The sequence below is a fragment of the Drosophila teissieri genome, chromosome 2L (genome assembly GCF_016746235.2).
Source record: "Drosophila teissieri strain GT53w chromosome 2L, Prin_Dtei_1.1, whole genome shotgun sequence".
NCBI lineage: Eukaryota > Metazoa > Arthropoda > Insecta > Diptera > Drosophilidae > Drosophila > Drosophila teissieri.
Genome location: NC_053029.1, coordinates 4,978,911 through 5,001,885, shown reverse-complemented (window position 1 = coordinate 5,001,885; position 22,975 = coordinate 4,978,911). Strand labels below are relative to the sequence as shown.

At 43.0% G+C, this 22,975-nt stretch overlaps 1 protein-coding gene across 1 annotated transcript; it reads right to left on the bottom strand.

Annotated features, from left to right (window-relative positions):
- Positions 1-190: 190 nt before the first annotated feature.
- On the bottom strand, positions 191-12,173 carry LOC122611878. Its single transcript, XM_043785254.1, has 14 exons — positions 12,020-12,173; positions 10,696-11,684; positions 6,093-6,332; positions 5,974-6,032; positions 5,601-5,720; positions 5,459-5,539; positions 5,028-5,376; positions 4,898-4,966; positions 4,436-4,837; positions 4,081-4,275; positions 2,814-2,995; positions 2,619-2,730; positions 2,225-2,245; positions 191-1,903 (listed from the first exon to the last, which is right to left on the bottom strand). The coding sequence occupies exons 1-14, from the start codon at positions 12,066-12,068 to the stop codon at positions 1,721-1,723; spliced, it is 3,051 nt and encodes a 1,016-aa protein (XP_043641189.1). The 5' UTR covers positions 12,069-12,173; the 3' UTR covers positions 191-1,720.
- Positions 12,174-22,975: the final 10,802 nt, after the last annotated feature.

The following is a 22,975-nucleotide window of genomic DNA, read 5'->3' as shown; positions in this document are numbered from 1 at the left end:
CTGTCCCAAATATAAAGAATATGTTTGATGATTTAGTCCAGTTTATTTAGGTTTTGTTTTCCATTTTAATTACAATGAACGAATATTATGAACACTATCACACTTTCAAAATGTATTCGGTTTCTTTTCCAATCGTTTTTTGTTTTTCTGTAGTTTCCTTTGCGCTGAGCCACTAATTTAGTTTTTCTCTCGTTTTTGTTTTATTGTAATGCTGATTACACTCATATATATGTATATATATTTATATATAATATAAGTTAGTTATATGTTTATGTATATGCCATAAATATTTTTTTTATACACACACTTTTGATCAAACGCAACCAAAAGTAGGTTTTACTTTTTCTTTTTTTTATAATTAATTATCATTTTGGGTTTTTGCCTTCATTTTGTTTTAAATGCTCAATTTGTTGCATGCATGCTGTAAGTTTACCTAATTTAACCATTTGCCATGTTTTACTTTCTATATATTTTTTGTAGTGTATATAGATATACTTTCTCATAACCCTTATAAATGCCCATGTAACTGTACTATATGTTTTCTATGGACTTGTTTTCCCCCTCTTCTTTTTTTTATAACGAGCTCATCCAAAATTTATTGCGTACATTTGAAATGTTTTCACTTTGTGTTTTTCAATACGATCTAACACGATCTTTACTTCGAGGACATCGAATTTAAGATACTCTGGATTGGGATCTACAAATTTCGGAGGAAATCGGCTAGTAGTGAATACGTAATACTTGAGACACAGTTTGTTGGGCTAGGTTTAAAAAAAATATGCACTTTAGCCTCTATTAAGCATTTTCCTATGATTTTCACTCTCGTTCGGGAACTGAACTGTGTGTTTTGAAAATGTAACAATTTGCTCTTTCGTCCCCGTACATTGTGTATTTACAGAAAGTCTAGCCCGTTCGGATTTTGGATGGGAATGAGTGGAAATTACAAGTACATAATAATATAATATATAATACAAATACACTTTAGTTGGTAAGATTAGCAAATCGTAAGACGCACGTTAGTTATGGGGGAATTGCTAGTTTTAATGCCTATAAGCTCAAATTTACAACTGATTATTCGCTGATTGAAAATGATCTCAAGATCTCTAGCATCTCTATCCAACATTATGTGGATAGTGTTGGGTTGAAAGCAAATGGTTGGAGGAACCGAGTGTTAGTAACTGTCGTAGAACTCAGAGGTAAACTAAAACGCGTGTTTTAGGAATGGGTGTATTTTTCTTAGTGTATGTGGCCTTGTTTTTACAGTTTTATCGTTACCTACACAGGTGGGCTCTGTTTTACCGCTCTACCGTTTGAACAACTTTGATCTGTGATCTGTGATCGTATCATCGAAATCAACTGAACTCAAGACTGAGAGAAATCAACGTAAATTAAAGTAAAATCGTCTAAAAATTTATCAAAACTTTATAAAACTTGACTGCTTTCAAGGTTCTTTACTTTACGTTTCATTGAAAAATAAAGTAATGTTTGTTATTGTTTGTGTTTTGTGTGTTTTGCATCTCATCTATCAATTTCCTGTTGGTTTTTTCTTTCATTGCGAAATTAAAGTAATTCTTTTATTGTTTGTGTTGTTGCGCTATATAATAACTATTTCTCACATATTATCTACACATACCAACATGTATCGTACCGTTTAATACTTATATACAATTCTCAAATATCCGCAATGATCCTGCGATGCGGTCTCCTTGGCAAGGACTCCTTACTTCGAGTGCGAGACCATCGAGTGGGAGAGCATTGAGTGGGACACGCCGGAAATTTCCGCATAGGTATCCGTGGGTCCTTCGGCACTGCAAACAGAATCCTCGGGCGTCCTGGAAGGTTCCGCCTCGGTGATCTCGATGTCCTGATGATGCTTGTTGCTGCGGTGTTTGGCACTTAGAGCCTGCGAAGTGGACATGTCTTAGTGGGGCACTTTGGCAACTGGGTATATGTATATGCGGTTTCTCATAGTTTCGTGTGCAATCTGTTTTCGATAAGACTTATGAAGTGCTATCTATGGGACGGACACATGCACACACACAGACACACACAAGCTGTTGGTTTGGAGGTTTATTGGGGGACTTGGGTCTAAGTTTATAGACAAACGTGCGAGAATTTCTTTGGATTTAGTCTTTTGGTTTTGGGTTTAGTTAACATTCACAACACACATAGTTTAGCGGGTTAGGTTTTTAGGTTTATGCTAGAAGCGACCGACAATTCTTACCTTATCCTTGCTGCCCTTTTTCTACATTGAACATTGGTGGTAATTGTTTTGTTTGGTTTGGTTGTGGTGGTGGGATTCGAATATATTGTACATAGTCATGACAAGAACAATGATATTTATAGATGTATTAATATAAGTGGCAAACAGTACTGCGAGTTCACATTGGTGGATCAAGAGAAGTACAGATTCATAGACGGATAGAGAGAGAGACTGGGGAGAGAAAGATCTAGGGAGCTTGGGATAGGCAGCATAAGGTTTGGATTCGGTTTGAAGAGTAACAGCAATAGCGATCTGAGTCCTACAGCCCGGTCCCCCATTTTGGCCACGTCAATGTCATGTACAGTGAGCACTATGGCTGGTGGACTACGCTGGCGGTGTGGTGACCCCGACTCACCTGCAGGGAGAAGCGACGGTGACCCGCCTTGCGTCCGCCACGTCGCTTACTGATGTGCGGATTGTCCTGCCTCAGAGTCTTGTTCTTCATTATCTCCAGTTGGGTGTACAGTCTGGAATCGAAGATATATATACATATATATGGAATAAATACGCTTGCAGAGATTTGTTTTAGATATAAAGATTTCTATCGTACCTTTTGAGTTCGGCGCGTATGTCCTCGGGGCTCATTTCGGATATGGTCAGCTCCCCGATGTCCGGATCGCCCAGACAGAGTCCGGCATATCCTCCGCCCAGCCGCTGGCCGGCGTCGTGTGACGTACCCTTGAAAGCATCCACAGGTAAACGTATTGATAGATCATACGCTAGCGAACGAACCTGCAAGCTATGAAGATGCAACAAACACCGCAAACCACACTCAGGAAGTCAAACGGAAAATGGAGAACGGAACGGAAACGGAAATGGAAATGGAACTCAAAAGGTAAGAGAGAGCATAAACCGAAGAGAATAGATCTGTGCTGGAGAGTTATGTATGTATAGTATGTGATATGTATATGGTAGATATATGTAGGTTGGTGGTCGGTGCTTATTGGTTGTGACTGTATCTTTGGGGGTGCTGGAAATGAATGAAAAAAGTAATCAATCAAATTAAAAAAGAAACTCAAAAGTTAAACAAGATGGACGATAGCTAGAAGAGGACTACTTAGACAGAGAACTTCAGTTAAAGATTATTCAGTTGAGGCACAAACAGACAGAGAAAGTTACAATGAGGAAGAGTCTTGGATACACTAGTTTGGAATTTTTTCTGGTATGCATATTGGAAATTTTGAAAGGAAACCGATTTTTGTCATTTGTTTGTAGTTAGATGTTGTGTTATTGGTTAAAGTCATGCAAAAATCAACACTAAACATGCAAATTAAATGGCGTGCTTATTGAGTTCAAGTTTATGTGCAACATATTCAGGCAGAAATAATAAGAGCTAAAAACAGTCGAACATTCTCTGTTAAAACGAGACACACTTGCAGCAACTTCATAGCTTGACTAAAGTTTCAATTCAATGTTAGCTTAATACTAAAGTTATGTTAATTTTTCATTAAAAACGAGAACAAGAACTCAAAATATAACCATAACCAAATGAAATATTCAATTGTTTCGGCAAAAGCAACCAAGCTTTCGAGTGGGTTTCCCCACAATTTTTATAATTTTCGTGTTGGCTAGTTATTAACAAAAATCGTTTCCTCAACCAATGTCAATACCAAATGCGGATTTCGATGACTATAACCCGCACGATAGACGACACAAAATGAACGGGTGTGAATACTCTATAGCATATGTATTATATTAATTTGATGCCCGACTAATTACATCTTATATCTCGGTGTGTGGAACACAAAAGCGTACTCAAACCAAGGAAACCAAAGCAAAGTAAGTAAATCAAATCGCTTCGAACTGAAATCGGTTACCTGCTTGTGCTGATACCACAACTTTGGCACAAATATCAGACCCAAGGCGAAACTATTCGTCAGCTGGGAGCGGATGAACAGGGCCAGCAGAATGGCACTGGGACTCATTTCCGGCAGGTAGACGAAGCGCAGAAAGTAGAAGCTCGACGAGACCAGGAACTCCAGCGTCAGGGCGGTCACCAGGAATTGTCGTTCCTTAAAGGGAACGAAAGGAAATGAGCGGTTAATTCACTTGACTTTATTGCCATTTGCTGGCCTAATTTCCCTTGCACTTAGCTAATCATCTGAGGCAACCTCTTACGCTTAATTGATAAAGAATGATCCCGTAACAAATTCATATAGGAATCGATCTTACCCGGAACTGGGTGTTGGCATTGCGACTGGCGATGGACAGGTGCAGTCCGAAGCACAGGATGAGCATCTCGCTGGTCTGCGTGACCAGCTCCCACTTGAGCGGCTGGCAGGTGTTCGTGTCCGCCTCCCTGAGGCTCTCCAGCTTCGCACTTTCGAGCAGGTCCAGCGACGAGGCAGTGAACGCGGCCATGTAGCAGATGACGGCGAAGACCATGGTGCCCAGATACTTGAGCAGGTCCACGTCCCGCAGCACCCAGCGATGCGCCTTGCGGGTGCGGAAGTCCACCAGGTGGCGGTACAACTTCAGGATGATGGCTCCGTAGCAGGTGATGAAGCCCAGCTCCCGGAGCCAGGGCTCCAGAAGGCAGCGCTCGGTGGATGCGGGAAAGAAATGGACGGCAACCTAATGGGGAATATGTTAGTACAGACTGAAGGGGAATCCTGATTGTCAAGGAGCACTCACAGATGCATAAAGTAAGACAATGCCCAGCAGTATCGTCTCCAGCACAGTCCACATGCCAGACGCAATGGCCTGAGAATTGTAAAACGATTATTAAAGATGTAAGGGTTTGGTTTTGATGCAAACTTTATACCTTGCACTTTCGCTGCCGGAAGACAATCACGCCGAGGACGATGCAGCACAGGATGCAGGCGCCCAGGACGATGGCCACCAGGAGGCGCAGGCAGGCGTCCACGTTGAGCACCTCCTCCTCCTGGAAGGTCAAACAGACGCCGTTGCTATCGCAGTTGCTGCATCCGCCGGGACACGGAATGCACGAGTAGTTGTCGTAGCCCTCGGACAGCTCCACCCGATCGCCACGGAATCCCTGCAGCGTGGAATTGGGCAGATAGTACGATTCCCGGCAGAGGCAGGTGTACACATCACGGGTGGCGGCGGGTTTGTTCTCGGTGAGCAGGCAGAAGGTCGTATTGCGATCGCAACTAAAGAGATATCGCATTATATACTCGTAGTTGGCAGAACTAATGTCACGAATTAGCGGATAAAGTTTTGGCAATAACTCACCCATGGCGGCGACCGAAAACTTCCTCCAGGCCATCGTTGCACACATCCTCGTCGGCGGCAATGAACGCAGCCGCCACAACTCTGAAAGCATTTACCATAAATTACAAGTTGTGCCATCCAGCTGCACATCGATGCGACTCACTTGATCCTGTGCTCGCTGAAGGATATGCGAAATGGCCACAGCCAGCGACGCGTCAACAGGTTGCAGTCGCGGAATGGAGCGCCCCACTCCTGAGTGCCGTCCGTGCTGTTCCAGGCCGCACTGTAGTCGTAGAAAAACAATTCATTTATGGGCAACTTTCCAAGATTATACGGCTTATGGTCTATTCAAATTAAGCGATGCACATATTTCAGGCAAGCTCCGGTGCTCATTGAATTAAATTGGGATTATCTTTTAGAGAATCAGTGATTGCAATAAAAAGCAATAAGCTTAGGATAATTGACTTGAATTAAAGCATTGAAAATTAATGTAGCATACCTTTTGGGGCACAACTAGTCTTCTAAAACAAACTTACCCCAACTCGCGCCAATAGGAACCCAAGTATGCCTTATTGTGCACCTGATCCGGTGGTATCTGCAATAAGTTAAACCGATTAGCCCGTGGCCCCATTATCCCTGATTAGCGGGTGCATACCGTAACGTTATCCCTGAATTTAACGACCACCGTGTGAATGCTGGGCGCGGCAATGGCGAAGGCCAGGAGATTGTCGTCCTCGTTGAGGGCGTAGCTGGCGATTCCATTGGCCCGGCGACTCACCTCCGCACGTGTCGCCTCATCGATGGTAATCGGTGTGTTGGCATTTGGGAATTTGCCCGATAAAAATTCAATAAACTGGCGTGCGGCATCCTCGGCGATGTCGGTGTAGTCGTAAAACTGCAAAACGCATAAAAACGGATTAATTGCGGAGTGTCATAAATATTCATTTCAATGTATAATATATAAAATGGTAAATAAATATCATTTAAAATCATTGTGTAATCGAATTTGATTTAAATATCGTTTGATACACAAAAAAAGTTCCATAAAGTTATCACATCATTTAATATAAATTTTCACACTGCCAAAATAAATTTATTTCTATATGAGAAACTGAAATGCCTAAACAAGTAAATTTGCCTGCGGAAAACGTGGGGTTTCTAATTGAAGTTATTTTCAGAAATTCCGAAAAATTACGTATACGCATTGGCTGCCACGTGATTTAAGTGACCATGCGGCACGGTCACTTCCCCTGACTTGGGACCATTAATTATTCACCTGGCGCACAGGACACGTTTCACAGCAACACCTTGTGTGCCAGAGTGCGAAAAGTTTTGCTTCGTTTCGACTGTGAAATAATAGGATTTAATGCCCAACGGGCTGAGGGACTGGACAGGAATGTTTTTAATCCAAGTTTGTTCAGCTCTTAACCGACCAAATGTTTATACATAATTTACACGTTACAAGAAGCTCTCGAGATCTACGCACCAAAGTAAAAGGGAAACGGGGGAGGGGCCACTTTGATGACATCATTATGGCTTTGGGAAACAAAAGTAACCATAGTAAGGGCCCGGAAGGGGAAAGCGGGGAAAAGGACACGTTGTCTGGACGTGAGTCATGTAGTTGGGCTGGCACCTTTTGGCTTTTAAAACAAATATTTCCCATTAGCTGGGCTTTCGGTGATGAGCGACCACATTGCGTATACGCCACCGAAGCCCCAAATAAATTGCCAACAAGTAACATCGATATACAAATGTTTGTGGATGCTCTCCCATGTGAGAGTGTGTCTCAAACGTGGGCCAAAACTTACACATCGAGGCAAAAGCAATCAGTATAAGGTACCAGGAGAAATGGCACAAGACCTACTCCCAAATAAAGCCATTATGTAGTGTTCCCAACACTCGTGTGCAGCCATAATCATAAACCTTTTGTATACTCTTACATGCTAGAGAAATAGTTTTAGTTAATATAGTTACTATATATAGTGTATAAGAAAAGAAAATGATCTCTGCTATTTAAAAGCGTAGAGTAACTTATTGAAATGTTAAATTTTTGTAGCAGACTTTTCATGGTTTCTCTACTGTACAAAAACATAAAACTTTAAATTATCCCACAAGAGTTCTTAAAAGTAATAGAATGTCTTCATTAACGCCAAATCCCTTTGATATCCTTTGCCCAAATGGCCGCAATTACACACATACCCACACACTCACGCCCCTCGTTTTTCAGGGTATAAATGTATGGGCAAAACACTTGTAAATAGCGGCAGCAGCCACAAAACACACACCGAGTGTGTGTGCAATAAAACATGCATACTTATGCAAACACGGCCGAAACAAATGTGCACGTGTGTGTGTGTGTGTGAGTGTATATGTGAGTATTTGAGCAACTATGCCAAGAGTCTGGCCCACACACTCATACTGACACACACACACAGCACACGAGCTTTGAATCCTGGCTGCCAAATGAAATCAGTAAAGCGCGTTTTACTGGCTTTTTAATGTCCGCTCCCCTCCCCGCATTTTCCATCTGCATTTTCCGGCATGGCATGTACATATGTACAGGATTCCTACTTATGACCATAAAAATATTTACATGGCGTAACTGTATGCTTCCTCATTGTCATTTGCATGTTTTTCCTTTTATTTTCTATGCTCTGCGCTTAATGAATAAAATATGTCAGACAGTGTTTTCCTTTTCCTTGTTTTTTGCTCTTGTATTTATTTCTTTTTTCTTTGTTTTGTCTCTCTTTCTCTCTGTCTTTCTTGGCTCAACTGCTGTTGACACTCTGCAAATCCAGGTCGATTACTGACAGGCTTCACTGTAGCCCTGCATTCATTACATTATTCAGGACGACAAGGCGAATGGCATAAGCTGATTGTTACGAAAGCACGCCTTTCAATGTGGTTGTAAGGATAAGAGTGTGTTGTTGTGCGACTGTTTTATTTATCGGATTAACATAAATGCTTCTGTTGAGTGGCAATGGTTTTTAAATTTATGTCCCTATAAATAATGAACGCACAGTTGGCACTGCTTTAATACTAACTTAATTAATAGACAAATTAATCGAAGAATATCGAGATAAACGCATCGATTAGAATGCAATTGTAGTTAGTGCTAATTGCTTGTTATTTTAATTATTAAATTGGCAGATTTTGCACAATATGTTTTGATTTTTAGATACAACATGTAACTACTTGATTGAGGTGCCATTTTTAAGGAGGACCTTAAAAGTATTCTAGTTAAGCGCCCCTTAAAGTAAGCAACATATTTCCGCAAGTCAACATTATGCGTGTCCAGCATCACGAAGCAGAATGTATATAAAACAATTATTAATAACTTTGCAGCTTCAGCATTGTTAGCAAAACAACACGCACACGAAGCAAAAAACAAAAAAAAGAAAGGACGAATAAAAAGAGACGGGACAGAAGGCAAAAGGACAGGCAGACACTTTCCAGCTGGAAGCGAAACAAAAGCAGCCGCAGGCAACAACAGCAGCAACATGAGCAGCCCGCAACGGCAACAGGAGCAACAATAATCCTTGACAGCCATTCGACAAGGCGCTCGCCGTTGACCGCAGGGCACAGGAGCGAGACAGGGCGCTGGGTGCGAGGGGGGGGGGGGACAGGCGGTGGCCAGGATAATGCCCAAGTTGGCAGCTGTCAGACGGTGTAGCTACTGTTGTTGCTACTGTTGCTACTGCTGCCCTTGCTGCGCAGCACATTTATTTATTATTTTATCTGGCCACACTCGAGATTCAAATCGCTCCAAGGATGCTCCTTATTTTCATCTACCGACCGCCAACTCCTCGCCTTCTAATTACACAAAAGGTCCTGTCCCGATTGCGTCAGAGGCAACTTGGCAGGGCAATCGATTCGACTCGTGCACGTCATGTATCGGACTCTGTTTACACCGCCGACTCATTGAATATTTATACTCGATTCGCTTGGCGCACTAAAAATAGCATCCCAAGGCACTGACTGCCAGACAGTGGGAGCAAATCCTCGCCTGACACGTCCTGCTTAATGTCTTTGCCCGCAATTGTCATGCAAATTCAATTAAAATATTGTGATGCGCACACAGAGCGAAAATGCTCTGGTTTTTCAATTCAAATTTCCAAGGAAAGGGACACACACAAGAGACACAAAACCCCTTTTCCATTTCACTTACATAAAGTAAGTGCAAGCCCTTTTTTTCAGTGCCCTCGGGCGGCGACGGTGTGCGGTCTACTCACTTCATTAGCATCTCTTAATTAACTTGTAAAAGAGGCAGCTGCCTCACCGAGCGAGGAAACTAGAGGCTGAGCTGGAGGCGCCACATATGAACCGCAACTCTTTCCAAAATCACGCGGTTGCTGTGCTGCACGCCGCCCTCGAAAGTGGAAAAACTTGACTCCCACATCCACTTGCGTCAGCCATGTCGTATGCGTAATATTTCCACGACAATCAACAAGGTGGGGTTCTTGGTGGAAAAACACGAAATGGGGGAGGACACAGATTTGCGCAGAGATTTGTGTCAGCAGGAAACAAAAAAAAAAAAGGGACGGGAAGGGAAGAAAAAATAGCAGAGGATACCGAAAAGTGAAGGAGCACATTATATGGGCTGCTAACTCAGCAATTTTATTGATTATTCACCAGTGCCGCGTTGGCAATTTCGCAAATTGTCGTTAATTGTCTCTGCCTTGGATCGATGCGGTGTGCAGGCTGCACTCGTTCTCACAAAATGTCCGTCAAAAGTTATGAAGGCAACCGGAAGGTGAACACCCCCCTCCCTTTCCCTCCAATCCTTCTGCAATCCTTTAGCAATCCTTCTGCAATCCTTTGAACTTGCGTTTGCATTTGTGTGATTGCCTCAAAAGTTGGAGGGGCACTAAGTTGTACGCTTGCTTATTTCTTACTTCTGCTCGGAATTGCTTTTGATCTAAGTAGTTCTCGTGACTAAGTGCACGGCTGCAACTTTCACCCATCGTATTATGCAACAAATTATTAGGTGGCACTCTGCAGTGGCAGTTGCGAAGTTAAACAAAGTTAAACGAACGCGGGACTCTATTGAAGAACTTTTGTTTAATGTTGAGAAAATCGCAATTAACTTTGGGACCGTATTTATTAGCTTGGTATTTACGTACATATACCTATTGAAAGTAGCAAGCAGTGCTCCTTTTGGAAGTTCTTATCAAAGATAAAGCTGGCTTATATTTACCACGCAAATAAGTTACTAACTAATGATCTAAAACTATATTTATTACTTAAGGACCACCTACCGGCTCATCTGGCAGCGTTTCGAGTACTCTTGGCTCGCACTTCTCCTCCGGCTTCTTCCCGCTGTCCGTCTCCTTCGCTGCTGCTGCTCCTGCTGCAGTTGCAACATCCAGTGGAATAGCTGCCGTGGCAGCTGCCGCACTGGCGGGCGTTGTGGGCGTGGCGCTGCGCTTACGCAATCGAAAACGCTCCGCCCGACTGAGAGCGGACACGCTGCTGGCGGTGGGTGTTAGCTCGTCAAAGTCAAGGCCATTGGCATCGTGGAGCAGGTGATACTGATACTTGTGCTGGCTGTGGTACTCGTGCCCCAGGGAAATGCTGCTACCACCGCTCTGTGGCAGGTGCGCCCGCTTGTAGTAGGCCAAAAGAGCATCGCGCCTGCTCTCGCGGGAAAAGGGGGCGGGGCTGGGTGAGGCGGTGGCTGCGGCAAGGCCGACTATCAAAAGCACCAGCAGCGCGTAGAGGGTGTTTAATTGTGTGCTGCAGCTTGGCTCCCTGATGTTTTTACTGCGCTTAGTGCTTATGTTGCTGCTGATGTTGCACGTAGCGCAATTTGATGATGTTGCAGCTGCAGCTGCTGCTGTTGCTGTTGCACTATTTGTTCGTTGGTTTTGTTGCTTTTGTTGGTTTGTCAGGTGGTCTCGATCTCTGTGGCTGCTGCAATTGCTTTGCTGAGTGCTCTGTACTTGAGTGTTTGTTTGATTTTGGTGGCATTTCTTTTGATAGTTTCGGTTGTTGCTGCACTGGCTGCATTGGCTGCACTGGCTGCTTTGCTGCATTGAACTCTGAGCGGTTTCGGTTTTTGACTTTGTTGCTATGCACCGTTCCATATCACTGATGTTGTTGCTCTTTTGCTTTTTCCTATGGTTGTGGCGCCTCCAGTTGTTGCTGTTGCTGCTGCTGTTGCTGGTTTGGTGGTAGAAAAAGTTTCTCGTGGGAGTGGCAGCTTCGACAGGTGTAAACCGAAATTGTGGCACAGTGGCGCGCTCATCTGCAAAAATTAGAAAAGTTTTGGATTTGTTTAGTTGCGGCTTAGTTCGAATATAAATTCAAAGTTCTGGCCACATAACATGGCATTGCTGTCAAATGTGGCATGAAAATGCAGCAAAAAAGGGACTATAAACATATAAAACTCTGGACAAAATGGGAAAGTAGTTTCCATTAAGCCCAATAACAAATTGAAGTTATTTACAAAATCATAACTTCTTTTTTATTAATTACATTTACAAAATCATATCTTCTTATTTATGAAATATTAAAATTTCACAATTAGCAGCAATCAAAAAGTAAACACAATTAAATTGGCTGTAAACGATTGCCGCAGACCGTTTCGATTACTCTCTAAATGTTTGTGGTTGAATATTTTTTCCATCATGTTCAATTAATTTCGACTGCATTCGTTTGGCGAATGGTGGCTGATCAATTAAAAAGCCCACCAGAAAACGAAATCAGAATCCGAACGTAAAATTCAAAATCCACAACGCCCGCGTCAATGAAAATTTGTATAGCTGCGCCAATTGCAATTTAATTGAGAATACAGCAGAAATAATTGCTGATGACGTCCGCTAAATGTGCAAAACCAAAGTGCATGAAAATCGAATGGAGCATGATAGACGTCGAAGTACTCTGTAATTAACAAAAAGGTATATTATTTTATACAACAATTCTTAGATTTCATTTAAGGTGTCCAGTGACTTCCCACTGCACTTTTAGATGGCTTCTTAAATTTCTCATTAAAAATATTGCTTAAGTTGTAAAATATGCATAAAACTGAAAAACGTCTACAGTTTGCGGGTGTATCTTTCGTCGCCCGATGAAATTGCAATTAAATCGCGTCAAATAGCTCGGTTCAGACAAACTTGTGCGCAATTTGGAGCCACATTCCGGCACTCCCAGTGCTAATCCCCCGGCCATGGAGCCATGGAGCCATGAAACCCTGAAAGCAGTGCAAAAAGAATTTACTTGGCCAGTTACGAGCTCCCAAGGGAGTGGGCGTGGCACTTGCTGCACTCAAGTGTCGCCCAGCGGTATGCCATAATTTTCCAGTTTTTTTTTTTTTGCACCAGCATTCTCATTGTTGCTGCTGCACTTGGCAATTTGCAATTCTGATTTATGAATTTGCACAGGGAGTGGCGAAAGGAGGAGAAAATGCTAGGGGATATATGGTGCGGCATTAGCACGTCAATGCGATGACAGGCCGCAAATTGGCCAAACGATTTGGACGGCTTCTACACAGCAGCAAAAGCAGCAACAACAGCAGCAGCAGAGTGGTAGTCATGTGCTGGAAGGCAAACAGGTGTAAAAACAATTTCCGCTAATTGAAATTAATTTTCATGGCTGCAATTGCACGGTGGTATGTGGGTCTCTATTTTTTTTTGGGAGGGTCTGGGCCCGGGGATTTGCAGCGGGGGAAGGGGGCAAAGGTGAAAGTCGGGAATAGTTGGCACATGCGCCATAAACAAGTTGTGATTACGTGATTTGGCCAGATGCCAGCAGCCAAAGGGGAAAAAACTAGTCTCCCATGTCCATTTAAGGTGAGATGCCCAAATTTACATTTTCTGACGGCTACGAGCTCTTCAAAATGTTGGCTATCTTCGGCTCGCTGAAGTTCATTTAGTCACTTGACTTTTATAATTACTTTTAAGATATATAGTACCCAAAAATTGCTATACGTACATATAATGCTATAAACTTTGGTTGGTTAAACTGATTTCCAACCTTAAACCACTGGCATATTTCTTGCAGTGTGCGTGGGCACAACACTCGTGTGTTGCCAAGTTTCTTTTCCCACTTTGGCCTGTTTTTGCTGCCTGTTTTCTGCCTGGCTGGTTTCACCTGGCCTCACCTTGACACTCGCTCAACTGCAGCTAATGCGGTAAGGATGCGAGAATGTATCTCTGTCTCCCAAAGCCATGCCACTGGCTCTATCTCTATCTGTATCTGTATCTGAAACTGTATCTCAAACTGTAAATGTATCTGTAACTGTGTCCTGGCGAATGTCTCTGTGGGCCATTCGGTTTTTCAATTAACCGGATTTCGGTTGTAGCTGCTGTCGTGTCGCGTTGAGGTTCCACTGTCTGTCACCTGGTGTGTTGCATGTTTGCATTCACAGCCCAATTGGCCGCCCTGTTTGCCAACTGTCTTTGGCTTTGCTTTTGGCCATGCTGCAAACTGCAACTCGACTCAAAAATGGGAAAACACAAATCACTAACAAGCCACCGCCTCACTTCAATTCCCACACCAATTGGATTTGTTGAGGTTGTTGTCTCTATTTGATAACTTCGGCATGCAAATTTGATGGGCAAACAACAGATGGATATTTTGCCTTGTTCCCATCTGTTGAATATTCATATTTTCTGGCCATTATTTTATTCCTGTTTGCAGAGCAATCAAAACCATATTTTGTCTCCAAACTGCCTTTGTAATTTGTGGCCAAACATGCAAAAGCTACAAGAGATGCGACACTTCAGAGGATTTTGCCATTTATCATCAACTGCATATACACTTTAGTTGGCTTAAATATTAAAGTTAATTGAGTTTGCAGAGAATTGTGGCATAGACGCATGGAAATGCTGGTGTGCAAATTGAAATTAAAAAGTTATTTTTCATTCAATTCATTCAGTTGCGAGAAAGTTGAAATAGTTGTTAGGCAAATACATAGTATACTCGTATAAATAAGTTGAACGCATGAAGAAACAGCAATTCAATCATTTGGCTAGATTATGTTGTAGAACATGAATAACAATAAGATAACCATGTCTGTCAGTTTGAGTGAAGCGGCTGGCCGTATTCTTGAGGCGTGTCCCAGGACACAAATGTCCTTTGGGCCATGGCAACATAATGAGCTAAAAATAGCTAAAGATGCCCAGACGGGGAGCGAGCGAGACAAAGAGTCGGGTGCAAGGGGGACAAGAGACGGGGGCGCTTTTCATTAGACAAATGTTATTTCGCACACACGCACAGAATGAGAGACAAAGCTGGGGCGTGTGAAACAATCAAACAATGCAACAAAGCCGCACACACAGAGGCACACACACACAGGCACACTCCAGCACACACACCAGCACACACGCACACTAGCAAACAAAATGGTTAACAATTAAACAATGAGAGAGCAACAAGCAAAGCAATTGCAGAAGCAGAGAGCCACGGCATAATAATAAGGAGTGCCGCTGACAGGCTCGAGGACAAATTGTTCGCCGGTCTCCAACACCCACCCCTTACACTCCCTACACCCCCTACTCCCCCCACTGCCAGCCCCAGCAGCATTCCATTGTGAACGTACCGCTTTGCTGAAGACGCCAAAAAGCAAAGCAGCCAACACCCCCTACTTGGGCACACACCTAACCCAGAAAACCCCCAAAACCCCGCAAACCCCGAGAAGCCAGCAAATCAGGCAACAACGCTTGAAATCGCTTCCCTTGTGCCTTTGTCGAAACATTTTCGGCTAAAAGCTTCGAGTGCCGGTCCCAAAACACTTTTCCAATTAGGCTTTTCTAGATAAATTCAGCCATTTATATAGATACAATATGCAGATACAGTGAAGATACAGTATCTCACGGATCTTTGACTAACATAAATTTATTTTAAATTAAGAATCCCACAAAATAGTTACATGCAGCTTAATTTATATATTTTTTATTTTACGTCAGCTGAAGGACATGCAAATTCACATTAGCCAGTGCAGACTGTATAAAAATTACTAAAGAGGAGACAGCACTGTAATGGCTGCGCTATTTTTTGGCAAAATTGGGGGCGGCGTGGGCGGCTGGCAGGACGAGGGGCGCCTGCAAAGTCCTTACAAGGACGCGGACATTGTTGTACAACAATCGTTTTAATCACTTTTCAGGGTCTGGCGCCGCACTTTGTTGTTCCACGGCTCCTTTGCCGCATGCCCCCCCTTCTCTTTTTTGCGTAATTTTTTGGGAGAATTTACTCAAGTGCTGCTACGTAGTGTTTATATCATTAAAAGCACGACCTTAGCGTCCCGTTTTTGAAAAGACTGTTAGATGGCTATCAAGCCATTTGATTGCTCGCTTTTTTGTGGCTAACTTGTTAACTAACTTCCCTTTGAACAACTATATATATTTTAATCAAATGTGCTTTGAAGTCATTCCAAGTAAGATCCATCTAGCCCTTAAATTTAATAAAAACCACCATATGCGAGATATTTCCTCCTTCAAATTACGATTATTCATCACTCATCCACTGGGTGGGTGGCTTGGCGTGGGCAGGCTGATAGCACAGGATATAGGATGTATTTATAATCTATCTATGTATCTGTACATGCCTCCAAAGGCAAGCGGCTCTCGGGCCGTAATCTACTTGGCCTACTTGGACTAAGTGCGCTTTTAGATAAAGTCGCTGCCGAGTCCGCTTGGCACGCACGAGCGGAAAAGGAAAGGGCGGTGGGCGGTGGGCTGGGGGCGTGGTCGTCGGCTAAGGCTCACTTCAAAATGTCGAAGCACCAACCATGTGATTGCGGCTGTATCTGTGTGTGTGTGACTATATGTGTGTGTGGGTGGGTGCGCCTAATGTTATGCTACGGCATAATTTGTTGCTTGAAGTGAAAAATTGTCAAGCACACTCAACGTTTATGTACAGCAACAAAATTGAACTTTTCGAGGTCATAGCTTTTTATTAGCTTTGTTGTTGGCCTTAGCATGAAGGTTGCGCCGAGGGGGAGGAAGGGGCTTAAACAGTAAAGCTTCCGAAAAATTAATTTGCCTGCTCATCAACTAATTTTATTACCAAAGATTAAGATTCTATTACTAAATACTATTTGATGTAACTTAGCCTTTGCTTTATATATTTATAGCCAATCTTCACTGTACAGGACACACATATAGTTGGCGTACATTTTTCGCTGTTTATTTCGCTTGGAGGAGCGTGAAAAAGTGTCGCTCCGATTGCCGTTTCGATTGCTATTTACAAACAGCGCCTTTTGCCATTTTCGCTTTTCACACAAAAGTTCAAATTTCACTTGATTTTATTTCGATTCATTCTACTTGTGCAGCCTGTTCCCTGCTGCTCCACTTGCCCCAATCCACCTCATCCTGTTCCATTTTCCCGGGCGGAACGGAGCTGTGTTCAACATGCATCCAATATGTGTATCCAAAGTGCAGTCAAGTGGCAACAGAACATGGAAAACGAGTCGCTGAGGGGATGGGGGAGCGGTATTGGAGCAAAGGGGAAGGGGGGAGGGCTGCCGGAAAAGCACGGGCAAATTTCCATTCTCAGCTGATGTCATTTGAGGCTCAGCCGTAGCCATGACAATGTCTAGTGGGTGGATGTGGATGAGGATGAGGATGTGGATGTGGATGTGGATGGGCCGACTTAAAGGCCACATTTAATTGCATAAGAAATTGCAGTTCATAAATATCTTAGTGGTTATTATCCTGCCAGGCAGATGGGCGGTTTGCCCAAAGGACCCCCATCCGCAGGACAATGGGGGCCAGATGATCTGATATCGATGACAATGCACCCAGATTACCGAGGTGAGTGGGTAAACAAGTTGTCTATACCTTCGAGTGTTGGCCAAGCATTTACGTTTGTTTGAGGGGCTTTAAAGTTAAATGCCTGTGGGTTCAGTGCTGTGGTAATAGTTTGATAAACCTTTTGGCAGACATGAATGATTTATAATCGGATTTATTAGCAAAATTGAAATTTTCTCTATGAACTCAATTATTTCTGTTGCTAATTTCGAATTATTTATTAATAGCAACGGGAACAATGAGTTAATTTCCCATTTTATGTAGTTAGTTTATTACACATTCATTACTGAAATTAGCACGCTTAAAACTATTCTAACATTTTCCTTAATAAACTCTATTACTCTTCTTTTAAGGTTGATAAAAAGCAAGCTCTAATTGCACTTTCTTGTGTAACCTATCTCAACATTTTGCTTCTTGCCAAATCCCCAACATTCATTGCTAACTACCAAATCCAAATTAATTCTCCTCGCTAATTAGATTTTTTCCTTTAGCCAGACGTACAAGGATTCCTTCGAGTTGTGCCAAACTTTTCTCCGCCCTCGTAATCTCTTTCCCTCATCTCTTTTTGTTAGGAAATCCACTTCCAGTCCATGCAACAGGCACTTCATGCCACACTGTATCCTAGCCGCTTTGTGCTCCCCCAAAGAGCCCGGAATGTATCGGGGTGGCCAAGACAATAAAGCCAACTGCTGTCCGCGGATCCAAACAAAGCAACAGCGACATGGCACCACATAAAAAGCGCCATAAAAAAGCAGACTAAGGCGGAGACTAGCGCGCATAAAACCGAACAATTGCCAAAAATCAAATGTGACAACTTTTACCAAAATTAAAATCAGCAAAAGTGAGGCCAAAACAGTCGATGGCCAAAAAAGCGAGAGGCAAAAAAAACAAGGACCACCACGGAGGAGGAGGAGGAGGAGTGGACACGGAATGTGGGCAGTTAAGTGGGTGGAGTGATGGGCTCCGGTCCGGTCCGAATCATTGATGCCAAACGGAAATGTGCGCACTTTCAAGAAGTGCACTAAAAATGGCGACGAGCACTTCCGTTGATGGTTCGTCGAGTCCTGGATGAGCACTGTTCTGGTCTCCGGCACACTGACTACTGACTTCGACTTTCAGTTGTACTTGGACTGCGGAAAAGTGCTGGCCAACTTCTGGGCGTCCATAAAAAGTGTCTGTAAACAAGACATCTTATATCGATGCCAGGCAAGGTGTCTCAAAAAGACATTATCTTGGTCAAACTTGTTTGGTGTGTTTAAGAATAAGATCAGAAAATACGTATGACTAGAAAGATGGCATGTTTTTAAAGATTTGAATAAATCTTTGAAGTTTTTTTTACTTGTTCTTTAACTAGTTAGTTAGATTCGTTTCTAAAATATATGATCTCCTCACATATTTGTTATATTAACTCAACTAAACATAGATTGTAAACACGAATTTCCACCAAAAAGCATACTGAACCACTGTGGAATAGAAGCGGAGTGGCCTCCATCGGTTTTTCATCCACAATCCAGAGAAAAAGAAAAAATAGAGAAAAAGAAAAAGCGCTGGAAAAACAGAATGGGCCAAACAAATGTTCGCATCAAAGTTGAATGATAGCTGCAAGCCGAACTAAACTGAAAATCAGGAATCGCAATTGCAGGCCACGTCCGAAATTCAGTTCGTGTTTTCACTTTGGATTCAGGACATTTGGAGAAACCGGTTGGTTGTGTTGGCCTTTGTTGCTGGCCATGTAAACAAGCGACAGTTAACAACTAACTCGAAACTGCATTTAAACGCCGGCCATTGGACAAGAAGTTGGACCGGGCTTCATTAGCACATTAGTGCTGGTGCGCACAACGTGGCGTATGATTAATATGACTAACAGGCGGGTAATGAACGCCGCTTGGGCAGCATCATCATCATCATCACGGCAATGGACATCCACATCCGTCCAATCCGGACACATGGGCGGTGGCTAATTGCATAACAGCGGAATTGCGGAACAGCCGAGCTCCGGCGGAATGGCAAGGAACCGGGTTCACTTGAGCAGAAACGAAGCGTTTGGCCTGGAAACAGGCAATAAAATTTGGTCAAAACGCCGAGCAGGCCGTACAGATAAGCGTCAAACAGTTTCACACATTTTCATACCCACTGCCAAGCAAGGCACCCTTCGCCTCGACAAACGCGCTCAAGCGTGAATATTAAACGTTTTGCTTAGAAATGCGAGGGAACTGGGAACTTGGAAGTGGGAACTGAGAAGTGGGAACTGTGATATTGCCCAATTTCATCCCCCGAAACTTTGGTTATTTTTTGTGTCCAGGCGACATGGTCTGGTCGCAGTGTTTGGGCAAACTTTTCGCCGGGACCAAAGTTCTGGGCAAAGGCGAAAGTTTGCTGCCAGGCTTCATGAATTCGGATTTGGATTTGGATATGGGAGTGGAAATGGAAATGAGAATGGAGAGCAGATATGTAAATACGCCATGCATGCAAGCAGGAAGTTGCAGATATCATCGGTTTGGTTAGGCAACCAGCTGGAAGATCACGGCCTCGCAATTAGAGCAGTTCACTGCGAAATCACTTCCAGATTGGGACTAAACTGAACTTGGGCAGAGGAGAGTATATTTTAAGCCCTTAAATAGAAGTACTTGAAGTGTCAGTGAAAGGACTAAATCAATCTGTTAACTTACAATTTTTAAAGCTATCTAAACAGCCATCTATATATAAAGCCAAATAAATATTGAAAGGATTGCCATGATTGCCAGAATATATTCTTAGATCTAATTCATATAGGATAACCCTATATATTTGCTTAATAAAACCTTATATTATTCAATTCTCTAAAACAAAAATCATTGAAAGTTGAAATGAAAGCTTTCGTACGCTTTTTTGCTTTTACCACACAAATCGTGAATTTTCTGGGAACTTCTTCTAAAAATACAGCGCCAATGACAACTTTGCAGGGTGGTTCATTCCTATATATATATGTATATATGTGTATGTATAGGAGTATATATAAGTATATATATACACAAGTCTCTCATATCCCTGCACACATTTGACTGCCCAAAATTGCTTCGCTTTGATATGAAAAGGTGAGAGTGGCAGTTCGGTGCCCTGGCAATCCGGTTTTGATCTTTGCAGCGTAATAATGGCCCGTTTGCCAGCCGTCTCGCTTCTGTGCTAATCACGAAGTGTGTCCTTGAAAAGGACCTCTTCTCGTCTCACCAGAAGGCAGCCATATTCTTTAGGTAGGCTCTTTAACTCGCAAATTGAGCCGCCACCGGAATGCAGTCCGTTCTATGCATTAGCATGCAAAGCACGCGGCACGTCATTAGTGGAGGCTTCTGACGACGAAAGGGGGTGGCTCCGTCGGCAGGACATTTGCCAGGATATGGCTGTTGGAGAGGCGGAGCGGGTGTGTGGGTGTCGGTGAGTCAACATAATGAATTATGCCACGCCTAACGAGTACGCAGCAGCCAGCGTGGCTCGGCAGAGCGGTTCAATAAAAATTCAATAAATTCCACACAATACCAGCCACAGCTGCGGTTAGCACACTAGCAATTGTGAAGTAAATATGTACGCTTTAATTAAAATACCAGATTATCAAAACCTAATGAAAAAGCTTTGTATTATAACTACTTTCAAACAAGTCAATCTGATATTAATTATAGATATTATTGAATTTTCCCCTATTTCTTGAGTGTATCTACTATTGCACCCGCAAATGTATCTCCTCTTTAAGCGCAAAAGTATTAAAACTAATGTCGTATCTCGTTTTGAGTGGGTGCGTGGTCGAGTTGAGGAAACGTGCGTGAAACTCGGTGGAAAGTAGCCTGGCCTTTTCCTATTCTCACACACTCGCGTGCTGACATAGCCACCTAAAGTCCGCGTAGAAAGAAAATACACATAACTTGCTATTCAATTTTCTTGGCATTGTGGGGGGCGCCGAAGGACCGGGAGTGGGCGTGGCGATGGTCTCCGTGTGAGGATGTGTGCGTGAGCGGCGCCTATAAATAGACAGTGGAAATGGCGGGTGCCAAAAGCGACAACCGGAAGTCGCAGGAGCCGATGATATATGGTCTGGAGCCATGGGAGTGGGCTGCCCAAGGAGCCAACTACTGGAGCGGGGGCAGCAAATTGAAAACAAACAAAATAAAATAAATGGACAACCTTTTGGGTGGCCATTGAAATATTACTCGCATTAAAATATGTCGTTTCTGTCATATATTCAAGTTATGTCAGTCGAGTGAATAATGGACATGCGGAACAACACATACAATATAATTCGGGTTAAATATTATCAAGCCGAAGCTTTGATGCATATTAAATGCGAGATTAAGCACACCCAGCACATTGTCAGAGAACCAAACTATTAAGATTATATCTTCATCCAGAAGCCCTAAAAGACCTTCCAGCTTTTCCAGCCCTTTCGCTTTGACCGCTCAATATAAAATTTCATAAAAATGGTGCGTGCCTATTTCCGTGCCCTCCATCTGCCGGTCGTAATTAATTTACGACAAAAATAGGGTTAATATCGCCGAAGACGATGGGCTATATAGAGAAACGATGGCCCGAGATGGCCCCACCTTCCGGCTCCATATCGAAGATTCCCCGCTCCTGTCAACAGAGTCATCAACTGTCTGTCGCTCAAATTGCTGTCACTGCGAAGGACATGGACGCGGACGCGGATGGGGATGGGAAAGGGTATGGGGATGCAAAGGATGCGAAGGATGCGGAGCATGCGGATTCAGATGCGGATGCCACGGCGGAACGGCAGATGCGGTCGCGAACCTTTTTCCTTCCCATCCGAGATGCCTGCAGGCAAATGAAGCCTATTTGATCGGGGCCAAAGGATAAACAAAACGAGCGAGCAACGCATCGCAACAAAGAAAATGGGGAATGAAACGTTTCGAATGCAAGATACCCAGTATTTACTTCCTTTCATTTTCTATATATAAAGGAATAGTGATATGATCAAACATTCTGTGGTCAAAATACGTTTAGCTTCACTACATTAGTTGTCATGCAATATCCTGTAGTAACAACAATATTCTTAGTAAATTTTCTATCGCTGTTTTTTCTATAAATAAAAGGTGTACTGCCATAAGTCCAGTATGCCCCAAAAATCCTTCTAGCACTAAGTAGAAAAAAAAGGGGCTCGAAATAAAATGGGGAAAATGGGAAAACGCCGAGAAAAAGGAAGCTCGAAGGCAAAGGAAAATGGGTGACCCCCACTTCGTGGAGTGCAAAGTCAGTAAGACGGCGACGACATACTAACCTAAAGTTATGGGTCCTGGGTCAGCAGATGGCAGTTACGCCTTCTCCATGGCTAACCAATTCACTTTCGTCGCTGGCTGGTGTATTTATTTTGTGCCGCTTTCTATGTAGATTTTTATGGACGCGCGCGGCAAATGAAATTAATGCCAGAACTTGTTGTTGATTTTGTATCGCTTGTAGCTCGCTTTTCTTTTTCGTTGGTTGCAGTTTGGCTTTACGCGGGTTTTATGCACGGGCTTTTTGATATTTTCATTTGTTGCTGTATTTCAGTATTGATTTAGTTTCAATTGAGTTTCATCTGTTGGCGAGTAGTTGGCAAGTTGAGTCCGGAAAACTTCGTTTTAAGATTGCAAAGTAAGACAATTAGGTTAGTTAAACTAGTTACACTGCTCTACATATATTGCCACACACACACAATATATATATTTATGTTTAAAAATACCCGTATATAACTTGATTTGCATAATAAAATTGAATTTGAAAACACCCTAAAGCTGCCGTAAATAATAAATAAAGCTGCTCGCTTGAG

Bases quoted from the DNA above. Each gene is read 5' to 3' on its own strand.
- LOC122611878 (XM_043785254.1), bottom strand. From the start codon at position 12,068: ATGATGGAAAAAATATTCAACCACAAACATTTAGAGAGTAATCGAAAC. The intron at 6,033-6,092 runs GTATGCACCCGC...AACTTATTGCAG, and splicing joins AATTCAGGGATAACGTTACG to ATACCACCGGATCAGGTGCA. The intron at 5,721-5,973 runs GTAAGTTTGTTT...CTACGACTACAG, and splicing joins TCCTATTGGCGCGAGTTGGG to TGCGGCCTGGAACAGCACGG.